Source organism: Haliotis rufescens, unplaced genomic scaffold, assembly GCF_023055435.1.
Source record: "Haliotis rufescens isolate VD_foot unplaced genomic scaffold, xgHalRufe1.0.p SCAF_9, whole genome shotgun sequence".
NCBI lineage: Eukaryota > Metazoa > Mollusca > Gastropoda > Lepetellida > Haliotidae > Haliotis > Haliotis rufescens.
The window spans coordinates 48,121,294-48,138,696 of NW_025964383.1; the positions used below are offsets into that span (position 1 = coordinate 48,121,294).

The window sequence follows — 17,403 nt, forward strand, 5'->3', positions numbered from 1 at the left end:
TCCTCGAACAACATTAAAATACCCTTCAGCGACCTCGTGGGGACGTTTAGATTGATATTCCACATCGTATCTTTTTTGTCCCTCGTGATCTTTCGGTGTCGCAGCATGCGATCGTACAAAATGGCTAAACTTCCCGTATACTGGTTACGAATTTGTCTGGCTAATTCGGGATCCGTTATCATATCGTACTCCAGCGAGATATTGTCAATAGAATAGCTAGCATCATCATTAGCAGATCTGATTACTCTACCATAGTCATTAAAAGTGAGTTCGTATTCTAACCTATCACCTAGGGATGCTTGATAAAAGGGCATGTGGGAATCTAGTAATTCAAAGTCTAGGGGAACATAGAATCTGTTACCTAATGCGTCGGCAACAGCCTTATATTTTTCGTTGGTATCAACACCATTTTCAGCGCCCACACGCAGTCTCAATGTGTTCTTATTACAAATACCTTGGTACTGTAAGTTTTCCCGCTCTTTATCCGTTCTCCAGAGATCCATGTAGCAATAGTATACATCGCTATCGACGATACTCAAAACCTCATTACCGCTAATTTTAATGGCGATTTTCTTAACGATAGCACGACCTATGTTCTGAACGGGCTCCCTGTTAACGTCTGTAGAAGTCAAACTAATCGTAAATGCTAGTCGGACAGTTCCCGGAACTAACACATCGTGTGCGCCGAGATTAGGAAAGCGAACCAGAAGCGTTTGATTCTGATCTATGGTACTAGGGTTATTAGTTATAGTTACAGACTGACGAATTGCCTTGACCCCTAATGGATCTCGAAGTCTACGTTGTGGGTTTAACTTGCGTCCGTATTGCGAAGACATTGTTTATATTGAAATTATGTACCCTATGTTTAATATAAAAATGGCTAATTTTGAACATAATGAATTAGATCTAAGTACATTTGATGACTTTGATAACCCAAACGAAGAGGGTACTGATGAAACCAACTTTGGTGGCACGAATCTTAACGATGAAATTTTACAATCAACCGTCAATGATTATTACGATGCCTTAAAAGATGATAAAAATTATGTTATCCCAATAGGTCGTGAGTATTCAAAGTTTAAGCTAGATAGTAAAGGAATATTACGACTGCGTGACTCTCAGCATATTGATCTTATGCATTATAGTACTCGTAAGCCCCTAGCCTTGTCTACTATAGCTGGTAAACATAGTCGCGAGTTTGTTCGTGATAAATTAGGTTTTGTAGAATACGGACGAGCAAAACTTCCCGCGAAGACTACTAAGGTTCTTCGAACCGTGCGTACTGAACTCGGTAATACAGATGATTTGGAAGAAGCCTCTAACGTGGCCTCGAACGGACTCGGAGAAATCTTAGATACCTATTACGATAATTCCACGGTCAGTGTATCACCATATTCAGAGTTCAGTATTAGGGAATTACGAGGTCTTGACAAGGCAATGCGAACAATGCGGGGAGAACTCATCAATAATATAGCTAAGATATCCGAAATCGACAAGCATATAGCTAAAGAGAAAACAAAACTCGAACAGGCGGGCGATGAGTTCAGTAGACGCCGCGTAGCGGAAAGATTACGTAACTTAGAAGACGAAAGATCGGCCCGCCTCGAAGCTGCTTCCAGTAATAGAAAGGAACTTCGTTCGCAAATCAGTCGTATTCGAGAAACTATCGATCAAGTCCTCAACGATGACACTACACTGGCCGATAAAATTAAAACATTGTTCAGAGAACAGGGAATAACCATTGCCAGTATTTTAACCGCATTGGGATTTATTATATCGACTTTGACTCTCTCGTTAACAGGTGGTAGTACAGGTGGAGGTTCACCTCCTAGCGATAAAAATGGTATTAAAGAGTGGATAAAAAAGCATTTAAAAGCATTAGGTTCAGCACTGGGAAAGCTCGCTGAGAAAGCCGCGGCCGCACTTCCCGGTATAATAGGGAGTGTTGTTTCCTGGCTATTGAATTTATTAGCTAAGACCACCACTTAGCTTAGTCAAAACTTGTGGGGGCTGATCGTAGCAATTGCAGGGCTGTTGTACGTATTCGCTAAGAACTATTTAACCACCAAATCATGAGTAAGCCAACCGAGACTCCACCCACTACGAGCGCTGTTTTTTCATCGATATGTTGTTGATTTTTAGCCTCAATATGCGGTGGTACTTGTGCATTAGTAGATGGTTGAGCGATAGTTGGTGTTTGTGGCTTGACTATTCCCTTTTCGCCCGTGATCGTTTGCGTTATTAATTCGACGTTAATATCTGAATTTATACCTGGTTTTTGTTGATCGGTAGCGATAACAATTTTATTATTATAGCCTATCACTTGACCGATCTTAAGTTCCATATTACTCGGAGACATGTATAGTCCCGGCGCATAAACGAAGTCCACTTTGGATTGAGCGTACTGTAATGCATCTTGAAAACGCTTTATAGACGATGGTATGTCAACTGGTGAATTAATGGCGTCCTCCACGTTTGCGACAAACTGTTTTTGTGCATCGAGCGCCGTCCCAGTACCGATAATGGATGTTCGTGTTTGCGATTGTGCACCGAGAATTGCCCATACATAAGTTCTTATCGATTCATTAAATCTTACAAATCCTGGGTTAGTAAAATTATTTTCCGTTTTATCATTAAGAAATTCATTCCAAGCGTTTGCGGTATCGTTTATTTGTATAAATTTTGTAACAATATAAGCCAAACCACCCTTAAAACTCATAAGGGAACCTCTCCAATCGTTACTCGAAAGTTCCCAGCCATGATTAAGATTATGCAATCTTACAAAAAGATTGTCTTTCTGTAAGAATTTAAATGGATTGAATGGTTGATGAGTTTTTTTAACTAAATCATCGCTGACTTCTTTAACAGTTCTTTGTCCGCTGTACGGAACACCTAGACCATGGTTTGCTCCTTTAATGCGCCAATCTTTACTCGTAGAAACATTAAATTCATTACAAATACGCTCATACGCGGACCTATCATAATTATTATTTGTGGAATTCCACGCTCGATCCTGCGGTAATGGAGCACTAATTTCTTTAAGTATACGTCTAATCTGATAATACACATGAAATAATAAAACAGACTTATTTAGCATAAATCCTGGGGCATTAACAGATACGCCACATCCCGTTGTGGCACACCATATGGCAAAGTTTAACTGATTCTGCCAAAATTGCATTGGATTGTGAAACCAATCGTGCACCATTTTATCGCTAGTTGCCGTGACCCTGTATTTTTCAAAGATATCGGGGAATTTAACGAAAAATTCAGCACCAGAGGCAGTTACTATAATCGATTGATTAGTAATGTATCTCGATTTCATATTTAAGTTATGATATAGTATCATTGTATATTTAATATGTATGTTACACTACCTGGAATAACAAATGGTCAGTCTATTGAACTGCTTCATACTATCGATAACTGGGATGGACAACTCGAAGTCGCACTATGCGATGTAACGTATTACCCGCTGTGGACCAATATAAGTACTGCGAGAGATAATAATGAGATATTTATATTAGATGACCAAGATAGAATTAATAGAATTATTTCTATACCTGATGGGTATTACAGCATAAGCTCACTCAATTATTATTTTAAGGATGATTATAAATTTGAAAATACTGGTAAAATTAGTATCACACAAAATGAGGCGACTGGGAAAGTGAAAGTCATCAATGGATACAGAAAAATAATTATTAGTGATAACTTAGGATACACAATTGGATTGGGAAAGGGAGTAACATTATCACGCGGCTCATCAGTGGCTGGAAATTATGAATTACCCTATTTAGTTCCCTATAAAGAGTTGTTCATTCATCTTGATCAAATAAGCACGACGGATAATATTCAACAAGAAAGTCCTTCAACTCTTCTCAGAAGTGTTCCAGTGAAAAATGAAAAATATAATAGCGGTAAAACGGAATCTTTCTCGTTATTACAATATAAAAAATTGCAGCGGGGTATTATTTCAGACCTTAAAATTTCTGTATTAGATGTAAAACACCAACCAGTACATATAGGATACTTAAGTGTAACACTCCATATTATATAATGGTTGATTCCATATTTAAGTTATGATATAGTATCATAATATATTTAATATGTATGTTACACTCCCGGGAATAACAAATGGCCAGTCTATTGAACTGCTTCATACTATCGATAACTCGGATGGACAACTCGAAGTCGCTCTATGCGACGTAACATATTACCCACTGTGGACCAATATAAGTGCTGCGAGAGGTAATAATAAGATATGGATATTAGATGAACAAAATATTATTGAAAAATTCATTATTATACCTGATGGGTATTACAGCGTATGCTCACTCAATGATGAAATTTTTAAGTCTAATAGAATTAGTCTAACACAAAATGAGTCCAATGGAATGTTGAAATTTGACACTGGAGAAAAAGGTGTACGGATTGTAGGGAACTTATCAGCTACACTTGGATTTACACGTGGAATTTTATCAATATTCAAGGCAACATTTGATGGAGAGACATTGTCCGATTTAGTTCCCTATAAAGAGTTGTGTATCCATCTTGATCAAATCAGTACGACAAATAATATTCAACTAGAAAGTCCTTCAACTCTTCTCAGAAGTGTTCCAGTGAAAAATGAAAAATATAATAGCGGTAGAACGGAATCTTTCTCGTTATTACAATATAAAAAATTGCAGCGGGGTATTATTTCAGACCTTAAAATTTCTGTATTAGATGTAAAACACCAACCAGTACATATAGGATACTTAAGTGTAACACTCCATATTAAAAATAATGGTTGATGCATCAGGCCCTGGAACAGTAAGACAATGTAATACAATTGCGCTTTCCGATCTCGGAGACACAGAAGGATTTGATAAACCCGGTTACAATGGTAAGTTATACGCTTTACACTTACACGATAATGTATACAAGTGGAAAGAAGTCACATTCACGGGTAATCTAGGAGATTTAAGCGATGTCGATGTTAGTAGACTCCTTAAAAACACTTCGTACAATATTACTCGCAACGATGATAATAAATGGACTATGGTCGAAGCAAACATCGAGTGGCTACTGAATATCGTCATTATCCCACCTTATGTGATGATGGGTAAGGGACATAATTTAACTAAGATAATAAATAGTGGCATCGTACTCGCGGCTTATATCCCGTCAAAACGAAAAAGTGTGTTGGTCACTCCCCTGCCAGAAAACCCAGGTCATATGTTATATAGTCGTCCGTCCTTAAAAAACATTAGTTTAAATTTGGTTACTGAATTCGAAGATATTAAAGTTAACCTGAGTGCAATACCTAATATTTCTACGCTTATTATTGAAGTCTTGTTCGGAGATGTACCGGTAGATGCCTTCGAAATATTACCAGGTCTATCGATTAAATGGTTCAAGAATCACGAGCGTCAACGTTGCAGTATTATTCATATCGGAGCATCGCCCGTTGCAACCCTCGAGGGGGTCCAAATTATTAAAAGTGGTAGTATTTCTCTTTCTAAGATATTCTTGCCGTATAATATACATTTAATAAGGTTGATGTATAGTCTCAAAACATTTAAGCAAGACCAATTAAAGACTATTATATGATCGTTATATACACTATGAGTTTATATCTGGCGCTCGATGAAGCATTTGAAAAGAAGGAAACTGTTGATGGATTTCGATTACATCAAATAAGCGACATAAAACATCGAATAGAGAAGGATAGGGAGTTGAGACTTGGATTGTATAAAAGGTATCGCAGAGCCGTGAATGCTCTGGACGGAGTTCACACCGCTCTTATAGTATCTGGCATGGGACTCGGTGTAGCGGGTATCGGTTTACTATCAACTATAATCGCCGCGCCTATCGTGCTCGGCATGGAAATAACCGCTGGAGTATCGGGACTGGCAGGAATAGCGATAAAATTCATTTCTCGTAGGTTACAAAAGAAAGCATTAAAACACGATAGTATTCGGATACTCGCCGAAGCAAAGTTGAACAGCATTGAGGATCATATTTCGACAGCAATGGCCGATAGTAAGATATCCGAGGATGAGTTTCGTTTAGTGCTGTCGGAGCTTAACAAATACAACGAAATGAAGCAGGAGATTCGATCAAAATCTCGTAAGACCAGTGGTATTAGCGAAGACGAGAAAAAAAAGTTCATAGAAGAGGGGGGGCAACAAGCTCGTCACTTATTCCGTGCCAAAACCAAAGAACTGGTTGGAGATTAAAAATAGATTGCTTACTATCATGTGATTACATTTAGACAAATGCTAACGTAAATATATAATAATGGAGAAAGCTATTCAATGGAAAGAATTACCACAAGGTTTTTATTATATCAGTGATGTCAAACCAACCAAATACGGTTATCAATTGTTTCTTATCAATTTACAAAAAGAGTGTAGTTATATAGTCTGGTCTCCTAGTAAAATGAACGAAGAACTTAATAAAAATGTTGAATATCGCTTTATCGATAAAAATAATAAAGAATATTTTTATTACCATTTAGACTCATCTAAAGCAATGATTGGCCCCAGGTATTGGTGAGCTAGGGCCAATCTTATGACTATCATTAAATCGCATCATCATTTTGGCATAAAAAATTCCTCCTGTAGTAGCAGTATAGGTATATGAATCCTGCTCCAGTGGAGTTGCGGCAGAACCCCCATTACCTATACTACTGCAGGTCTCAGACTTTTACCACCCTGGTAAAACCCACGAGCATGGGTATGGTGCTTCCAAATCTAGAAACATAATCAGGTCGAACCGAGATTTGAACCATTTGAGATATTTTTTGTACTCTTCTTTATGGAGGAATAAAAGGGTTATATACTCTCCATACATTATAGTTAATTGATGAATCTATCTATCGGGTCAAACAGAATGGCAGTATTTACCAACTTCATAGAGATAGGCATTCAAGATTGGAAGGGATTGAGAGATTTGAGATAATGAGCTGTTTAGAATTCAGTGTGATTGGCTCAATTTTCTATTGTTTTAATACCAATGTTTTTAATGCTGAAAAATACAAACAAAAACATAAAAAGTTAAAATAGTGGGACAGAACTATAGCTCACCTGGGGATGTAATCAACAGTTAAAAAGGCATTGAAAACATGTAAATAATAGCTTATAATAAAATCTCATTGTAACAAAATGTGTCATCATTTGAAGAAACGTACATGGCAAAATACAACTCCCTCTCTCAATATCAGAGAACACATTTACACTCTTTATAGAGCCAAAGATATGTTTCTTTCATTCAAGTGAGCTAAAAGGAAAACAACTACTTGCTACTGAGTTCGTACCTCCTACACCTTCAAGCAGTTGTATCCCCTCCGCTTTATTCGAGTCTGAAAATGAGACAATTAGCGAAGACAAAAGTAATCAAAGAAGACTGAGTACGAGGATGTGGTGTCTGTTTGTTGAAATGGTTACAGTATCAGGCCCGCCAGGTGCTGGTTACCTGACAATTCAGTTCGTTAATGCCCGGTCAAAGCCAAAAGATACATGACATAACAGCTCTACAGACTGACCAGTCTACACAACAGAGCGCTTGTTAAGACAGACAACATTAACTTGGGCTGGCTTAAACTATCAACGATCGGAATTATTGGAATTATCGTTGATAGGAAGAAATGTTAATGATTATCGACATGAAAATTGTGTCATTGATAAAATCATACATGAGTTATTTTGTTATTGTGAATCTGTTTCTGTTACATCTTAAATGTCCAGAAAGTAATCCATGCATAAATATGCCATCACTCACCAGTGCGGTGAAATATGTTGATTTCTTTACGACTTCTATTTTTTGCGTATTTGCTCAAAGTTACCTTTCTGATATTTAACGAAACGATATCTATGATCTGTACCTATAGAAAGCTGTAACAGTAACTTGTTTTTGTTGTAGAGTGGGTTGTAAAAGAATGTTGCTCTTTCAATTTGTTAAAAAAGTGTATGGCGCAATGATGTAAAGAACAAAGCATAATTGTTTGGAAGAATTTGAATTTGTTTTAGTTCTTTGTTTTTTTTATTAAAAAACTGCCGTACAACTATGAGGTATACCTTCTGTCAAATCAAACACCAGTACTCCTTAAACATGCTAAATCTCAAATAAAAGAAAAGAGTTTCACTTACAAGCTTCACAATATGGGATAAATAATTGATACATATCAATAAATAAATAAATAAATCACAGCTTATCTTGCCTTCAAGTATTCCTTCCTCTGGGGCGTGGCAACTAAAGTAGTCATAAATCACACTGGTCACGAACAAGTGTAGTAAAATCCTAGATATTTTTTACATATTAGTATACTAACCCTGCATTACTCCTTAATGCATATTACAGTATGAACCTTCTACTGCAGGAAGTGAGGTCAATGGCGTTTAGTGGTTGTGACCTATTGGGCCACTACTAACGGACAGAACTATGTGTGCCTTGCACATCCTCCAATGCGACGTCTCGCAGGTAGTGACTGGCAGACTCCATGATGGCACAATGGGAGCAGTTGCTGTGTAGCGCTATGGTCTCATGTTGGTTGTTGGAGGTTGGGGGGTCCCATCCCGTGACCTCCTAGACCTGGAAAATGATGGCTCGTAGCCAAAAGGGCAACCCTGTTGCGGTTGACTTACGCTTGTCTACGGCATTACATGGAAGACGGATGTAACAATGGTGTGCTCTTACTGGCAAAAGATGGAGCTCTTGTTCGTCTTCCGCGTCCCAGTCAAGCTGGGAGCTGGGAGTTTGGAGCTGGGAGTTTGGAGCTGGGAGTTTGGAGCTGGGAACTTGCAGCTGGTGGTAGGCCATGAAGTCACAGCACAGTCTGATGAAATCCTCCATGGGGCACTTATTGCATTTTCCTTGCTCAAGAAAATCTACATGACATAGTTGTAACCATTTTCCTTAATAAAAAATGTTACCAGACAAAAAACTTCGTTTTTGTATGATATACGACCACCCTTACGGGGCCTCACCCCCAACGGCGCCTCACGCCAGGGGGAGCAACACTCACCCAAATCACTTTCCATATGTCAAATGCTGACGGAATGTGGGGAGGTGGGTGGCCGTGCCCCAAGGAGGATTTCATCAGAGAATTCATAACCTCTACAGGTTTGTAAAATTCTCTTTCAGATTAAATCCTCCTTGGGGCACTTATTGCATCAAGACAGACTCCCAAAGATAATGTAGGAAGTGACATCCGTCAGCAACAGCCGTAAATAAATACATCGTATTTGATTATTCAACAGAATAAAATATTGAGTTCAATAAATGGAACCAACCTTATCGTGAGGCACCACAGTCGAAAGGCGGGGGCTAGAGACAGGTCGTGGTCCACCATATATTATGATAAAGCCTGTTTTTGCGGCTTGTCATAAGTTGAGAACTCGAAACACCTCCCACTATTGAAACTATCCACAATATGATAGATTGTTTGCTCGCAGGTGAGCCAGCCTTCCTTCCGCCGTAACAGCAAAATAGTTGGTTATCCTTACGGACACCCATAGTTCTGCTGATATAGGCCTTGAGGGTTGTGCGGACATCCAAGACATGGGCATGTCTTGCAGTGGACCCCGACGAGGAAGGCTGTGAAAGAGCAGGTAGCTCAATAGGAGCTGTTCACGTGGAAGCGTGTGCGACCCTAGGACGGTAAGAGTCCGGTAGTCGAAAACTGACTCTGTCCCAGTGGAAGACAGTTATTTCGGGATCGGACGTTACCACCACAAGGAACGCCGTCTCCCAGCTCAACAGCTGAAGAGAGAGAGACGACAGATCCCGAAAGGAAGGACCGGACAGCCAATTGAGAACAATTGACAAGTCCTAAGGGGGACTGATCCGCCGGACTGGCGGTCGGATCCTGTCCACACCTGCTAAAAAGCGCTGCACTAATGGGTGTGCACCCAAAAGTGCCCCGTCGATAAGGACGTGAAAAGCTGCGATAGCTGTAGGGTACCCTCGGACTGTTGATGCGGCAAGGCCGTCATCTAGTCGCGATGGGGGAACTCAAGCATGGCTACGAGATCTGCAGAAAAAAGATCTGCAATCCCTCTATGGACACACCAGGGCGTATAGCAGGCCTATCTATCCTCGTACTGAACGTTTGTCGAATCCCTCCGCGAAGCCAGTATTGTGTCTGCAACTCGTGCAGGAATACCGCTCTTTTGGAGGCGATTCCTGACAGTTGCCAAGCCACCCATTGAATCCTGGGATTCGGGTGGAGGGCCCCATTCTGGGATAGGAGGTCCGGTCGTAAAGGTAATATAACAGGAGGCTGAGCCAGAAACCTGAGTATTACTGGAAACCAACTCTGCGCCGACTAAAGAGGTGCCAGGAGCACTATTAGTCACGCAAACTGAGTGCCTAGCTGAGACAGGACCTTGGAAATCAGAGGTACTGGGGGGAATGCCCACAGAACTGTCCGTCAAATCTAGCTGGAAGGCATCCGGTGCCACCAACCTCGGTTAGTGGACCCGGGAGAAGAACGTTGGTGTCTGGTGATTCACCCCAGACGCAAAGAGATCCACCTGTAACGGCCTGTATAACAGGGAGAAAATCCCGAATATCCCCGGGTCGAGCCTCCACTCATGAGGAGCGAGGATCCGGCAAGACAGAGCGTCCACACGGACGTTGTCCAGCCCCGGGAGATAAACAGGTAGCACCCTGATATCGTGAGAGTGGCACTATAGTAGGAACTGCCACGTCTTTCGTCGCAGCGACGGAGACGCCGTTCCCACCTGCTTCCGGATGTAAGTCATCGCCGTTTGGTTGTCCATCTCAAGACGAACCACTTGGCCACGAAGCAGATCCGGGGACCGTTAGAACACCAACCTGACCGCTCTCAGTTCTAGCACATTGATATGCAGTTTGATCTCCTGCTGGGACCATAGTCCCGAGGCAGTGTGATCATTCAGAACGCCTCCCCAGCCGGAGAGTGACGCGTCTGATGGAACTGTGAGAGACGGAACGAGTGTCGAGGGGGTGCCCCCGGGACAGATTCCCGACCTCGGTCCACCACTGGTGGTGTGTAATGAGCCACTACGGAGTCTCGAGTACAGTCTCGAGATCTTCCGAGTTCGCCAAAAGTCGACGGAGTGCTTGTTGAATGGGACTCATTCTCAAACGCGCCCACCAGACCACACGGAGCTGTTGGCATGCATTATGATATTGCTCCTCGAAGCATATGTAAGCAGCCTTCAACTCCGCACGGCACGCGGTAAAGGGGGGGGCAACCGCCGGCCCTGCTTGACCTTAGTCAAGTTGGGGGTTTCCCGGCATGGGCGCAGCCACCGGAGGCAGTACCTGGGCAATCCTGTCCCGCATGTGCCTCTGCACCCGGCCCTAGGCCGAGTCCCGGTGCCGAGGTGCGGGAGTTTCAAGGGAACCTACCTGGCACTGGGCTAGGTATCCACTAGTGGAAGCCTCGGCCTCGGAAGAGGCGTCTGGCTCCGCTAGAAAAAATTGTGCGTCGGTAGTGCACGGGCCGGCGACCCCTCCGCTGGGGAGCGACCTCGAGCCAGAGCCGAAGCTCAGTCTCGGATCGTCCCCGAGACAAAGGGAACCAACCTGGCTCCGGGCTAGGTATCCACTAGTGGAAGCCTCGGCCTCAGGTGAGGTGAGGTGAAATTGGGTTTAACGTCGCGTCCAAGATTATTGCACTTATATAGCGACGTGCATGTACGTGGGTGTGTTTGTGTGGCTGCTTGTACTAGCCCGGACTGATGCCGATTTATAGTGCTAGCTCACTGAGATACCATGCCGCAGTTTAACATGAATACCCCACTCAGACACAGTATACTGACTCCGAGCCGACCAGTCCTTGTTTTAGCCCCTTAATGCCGAGCGCCAGACAGGGTTACAACAAGTACCATCTTTTAACGTCTTTTGGTATGACGCGGCCGGGGATCGAACCCTGGACCCTCCGCTCTCCGGGCGGACACTCTACCACTAGACCACGGAGGCGGTCCCTCGCCCTCAGGAGAGTCGTCTGGCTCCGTGTGCGTCGGTAGTGCACGGGCCGGTGCCCGCCACCACTACGCTGGGGAGCGACCTTGAGCCGGAGCCGAAGCCGAAGCTCGGTCTCGGATCGTCCCCCCTGGCTCCGGGCTACGAATCCGTAAAAAAGGTAAGTGTAGTTTATAAATTAACACACCACCTTGGGTTTTTGTAAAGGATGTAGACCTTGCCCCACAATTTGTTTACAAGAGACGTAACTTAAAAATACAGATAAATTTGATTTAAACCACTATAGTTCATATCATTCCTTCTCTCTTCCGGGCGATAAAGCTACTGGAGGTGCTTCTATTTCAGTGCGGCGGGGCGTTGTTCACAGTCCTGTTCCGCTTGACACAAATCTGCAAGCAGTTGCAGTTAGACTTACACTGCATATTGCCTTCACACTTTGCTCCTTATACATTCCTCCTAGGGCATTATCCATTATGGGGAAGTTCAATAATTAATCAAAAGGGTAAAGTGATCGAGGATTTCGTTTCCAATAATGATCTATGCATCTTTAAAGATGACTCAGACACTTACTTACACCCTGCTACTGGTACATATTCATCATTAGATCTGTCTCTGACGGATTCAGTTTTGTTGAGTGAATTCTCAGTGATCATTTCCCCACCGTGCTCAAACCCATTAATCCAACCAATGATCCACCATCACCTCCATGGAATTTTATGAAGGCTGATTGGTTTTACAACCTGCACCTTTTCATAATGTTATTGACCCAATCCTGCTGTTCTCAGAACAACTTAATGGAATTGCTGATAACTCAATTCTTAAGTCCTCTGTCAACCCACGTGTTCGTAAACCATGGTTTGATGATAATGGCAAACAAGCACAGAAATGTCGAAAGAAGGCAGAGAAATATTTCAGCAGACATGCTACTGTCCATAACCTAAACACGATCAAAATTTTAAATGCAAAGGCTAGACAGCCTAGAATGAAAGGCTAGAATTATGTCTCTAAAATAAATTCGCGCACCCCTATGTCCAAGGTATGGAACATGTTTAAAAAGATCAAAGGCAAGGGATCAAATTCTACAGTTAGCCATTTGAAGGATGGTGCTACTTTGTTAACTGATAAATCTGCCATTGCCAATAGACTTGGGGAAACTTTATCTCAACATTCTTCATCTAATTACGTTCCTGAATTTAAAAAATATCAGCTCCAACAGGAAAAGAAAAAAGTAAATTTTACATCTGATATGGCGAAGATTACTACATGAGCTATATACTGCCTTAGGGCAAGCTCATGATACAGCAGCAGGCGCTGATAATATTCATTATCAGCTGCTGAAACACTTGCTCGAATCATGTCTTGAAACTATGTTGAATATATTCGATGATATTTGGACATCAGGGACGTTTCCAAATTCATGGCATAATCCATCATTAGCTGTATTTGTAAAACTATATGGAACGCATGGTAAATAATCGATAAGTGTGGTACGTGGAAACAAATGATCTTCTTAGCAATATACAATGTGGTTTTCGGAAAAACAGAAGTACTTTCGATCATTTAGTGCGTTTAGAATCGTTCATTACAAATTCCATTGTAAATAGACAACATGCTGTATCGATCTGTTTCGACTCTCAGTTTTTAACAGACAGGCAATTTCAAGTCCGAGTGGGTACACCCTGTCTGATCACTATAATCAGGATCAGGGTGTCCCACAAGGTAGCATTTTGTCTGTCACTTTATTCAGTATAAAAATTAACAGTTTGTCAAAAGTTTTAAATGATTCATTGGTTATACCTACTTGGGTTGTCAGTCCAGATTTGAAGAGGTCATTTTAAGACGATGATGTATTGGCCATTCACTTCATACTCATGAATATATACTGAACCTAATTAAAAACTTCACAATCCTAAAATTTGAACATTTTGACCAGTTATCATTGTTGGCCCTTATTGTGTATTTAAACAGTAATGGCCACGTACTGTCTTCAGATAACACCCGTTTTTGTGCAGGTGAATCGATCAAAATCATGTGCACAGCACTATAGTGGCAAAAGGTTTTTTTCACGTGCAACTGGTCACGTGGCCATAATACCGCACGTCTTTTCAGCCATACTTGTTAGCAGTCATTAACAAGAAAACAAAAGTCAAAAACAAAATGGCCATTTGTCATGCCACGCCTTTCAAATGTGCAACGTGAACGTGCCATCGGCATGTTGCAGACGGGAACGTCTGTAGCTGAAGTCGCAAGGACGATGGGTTGTAGTCGACGGACTGTTTATGATTTACAGACGCGTCTACAGCAAACGGGTACCACCACTGATCGCCCTCGGCCAGGTCGACCACGTGAGACGTCACATGCAGAGGATCGTCAGATTGTCTTACGTCACCTCCATAACCGATTTTTGACGGCTACATCAACCAGAAATTAACTGTTTAGGGGTAGACTGAGTGTGCAAACTGTTCGAAGCCGTCTGAGAACTGCTCACCGTCAAGCACGACGGCCATACTGCAGGCCGATTCTGACTCAGTTAAACAGACGTCAACATCAATTGTGTGCACAGCGACACTTACGATGGACTCAGAGAAATTGGAATCAAGTCGTCTTCAGTGATGAATCCCAAATTAATCTTCGATTTGCTGATGGTAGGGCGAGGGTGTGGAGGCGCCGTCATGAATGTTATGCCCAGTGTTGTGTACAGGAAGTTGACAGATTTCGAGGCGGAAGTGTCATGGTGTGGGGTGCTTTCTGTGGCAATCCACATTCTAGGCTTCTTGTCATCCGTGGCAACCTCAACGCTGCTGCTTACCGCAACCAGGTACTGGCACCAGAACTTCTGCCTTTTATGGCAGCACATAGACCCGCTTTGATCTTCCAACACGACAATGCCAGACCCCACACAGCAATTTTGACAAGGTGAGGTGAGGTGAAATTGGGTTTAACGTCGCGTCCAAGATTATTGCACTTATATAGCGACGTGCATGCACGTGTATGTGTGTGTGTGGCTGCTTGTACTAGTCCGGACTGATGCCGATTTATAGTGCTAGCTCACTGAGATACCATGCCGCAGTTTAACATGAATACCCCACTCAGACACAGTATACTGACTCCGAGCCGACCAGTCCTTGTTTTAGCCCCTTAATGCCGAGCGCCAGACAGGGTAACAACAAGTACAATCTTTTAACGTCTTTTTGTATGACGCGGCCCGGGATCGAACCCTGGACCTTCCGCTCTCCGGGCGGACGCTCTACCACAAGACCACGGAGGCGGTCCAATTTTGACAAGGAATTTCCTTCAGAATGCGGGAGTCAACATCATGGACAGGCCGTCAAGGTCTCCTGACCTCAATCCCATGGAACAAGTCTGGGATGCTCTTGGCAGAAGTCTGCGCACCCTCCTAGAAGCAACCACAGAATTTGCAAGATCTTGGCACCATTTTGCAGCAACAATGGCGTCGTCCTCCCAATCATGTGTTCACAAGCATCACAAGGTCCATGCGGAGGCGTTGCGTGGCAGTTGGCAACGCACATGGTGGCCATACACGCTACTGAACTTGTGTGCCATCAGATTCTCGTGCTTGAGTACCCTAGGTGCTTGGAACAAATTATGGTCACCACCGTTAATTAAAATCCTTCTTTGGACATTAATGATTAAAAATAACCTTCTCTGATACATTTGTCCGTTGTATATCATATATGGGATTACTTTTAAAAATGTGAAGTTTTTACTTTGACTCAGTATATTTTAAAAGGTGAGGATCCTCCGTCCTGCATCCCTTGTGATGAAAGAATCACGGCCAAGCATGTTCTGCTAGACTGTGTTGATTTTTCCATCACAAGGGATAAGTATTTCAAAGTTTCATCTATGAAGGACCTTTTTACACCGGTAAGTACTTATTTTATTCTTGGTGTTTTAAAGGAAATTGAATTAATTCATAAATTTTGATTGCTATATTTTGTAAATAAATAAATAACTTTTATAATTGGAAGTATGAATCAATAACTGAGATTGTTAGTGGCTATATCCTCGAAGGGGGTTAAAGTAGTGTAAAATTATTGTCCCCCTGAGAGGGTATGTAAGACCACGTCTTTCAAAGAATGTTTATTTCTGCCACTTTTTTAATCATAGTATAAATGTTCGTTTAATCTAGCTAAATTTGTCATTAATCGCCAACAGCTGAAGGGATTATGTAAAGTCCATGGACCCTAGCAAGGTGATCTACCTTCAGCTGCTGGCGGATCTGTAGCCGTTTTTTTATATTGTACTGTTTCATTTAGTGATATCTTTTTATAGTTGTATGCTAGTTTTAAACATTAATCTGTGATATTCTAGTAATTTTACTGTCAATCGATGACAGGTTTTATTTAGTTTAAATATATGTATTAATAATGTATAACTTCTCGTTACGATATGGCTGAAATATTGCCGATGTGACGTAAAGCATTAACTCACTCACTCACTCACACGGGCTGTAGCGATTCCGGGATTTTCGTCATGCACCTATCTGCCAGGACGGAGTTGAGTGCCACAAGGTAGGTGAAGATAGAGCAGGAACTCGGCCAGGAATTGCTGCAATGCAGTAGTTGGATTCCGAAGGATTGCCTATTGTCGTCATAGAGTTTTCTGGTGCTTGGGCTTGAGTCATCGTGATGGCCTTTGCCGCTCTGGCTGAGTAACCTTTGGCGTTCAGGTTCTCTGCGAATAGACCAGACGTGAAAACATAGCTTGTCTGGTTCGGGGTGTGGCTGCCTGCTGTTTGGATGATATCAGCAGGTTTGGCCCATCTGGAGTGTCAGCGGGTCGGTGTCGGCTAATTTAAGCCCTCACCGCCGATCAGGGCACGACCAAAGTAAGATCAAGACTCTGCGTTGATCTGATCTTCTGGACGACCCTGGGAAGGAGTACAGGTAGTGGAAAAGCGTACGCTTTTAGTCCTTCTACATAAGCCAGTCTGTACAAATACACTGCGCGGATCCCATTAGTTGACCTGATTATGGTCGAAGATATTTACAGTCAGACTTCTTGACACGTTACATGTAATTCGTCTTGCTCAGTAAACTGCATAACCCTGTATGCTCAGTCGACCAGATTCAAGCTCCACACACGGTCAATCCCCTGTGAACCCTGTGGTGGACAGACAAGTAGTGTGTCCAAGTTCTGAGCAGAAACTGTGACGTTGCTGGTGTAGGGGCAAGTTGATCCCCATGATAAGAGTGACGACTGGTCTGGTCGTGTGAACGAAGATCCAGTTGGGTACCCGGAAGCATATGACAATTCTTTTGATCATGAATACCGAATCAGTCATGAAGTTGTGATCGTCAACTTCGGTGCAGATAATATCTACCAGACGCCATAGAAAGGGAAATCTTTGAGAGTATGTCTGCTCTCTCCAAGGAGAATGAAAGCACATAGCCACAAGGAGATCGTGGTAAAGCTACAGGTTAG

The 17,403-nt window shown here is 42.3% G+C and overlaps 1 protein-coding gene across 1 annotated transcript in view; it reads right to left on the reverse strand.

The window, feature by feature from the left end:
• The window catches only part of LOC124122610 (ankyrin repeat domain-containing protein 50-like), a 35,627-nt gene that overhangs the window by 14,250 nt on the left and 3,974 nt on the right, over positions 1-17,403 (reverse strand). Inside the window, exon 5 of the mRNA XM_048390541.1 lies at positions 7,304-7,348. Coding sequence (XP_048246498.1) covers positions 7,304-7,348 — 45 coding nt within the window. The remainder of the gene's footprint in view (positions 1-7,303; positions 7,349-17,403) is intronic.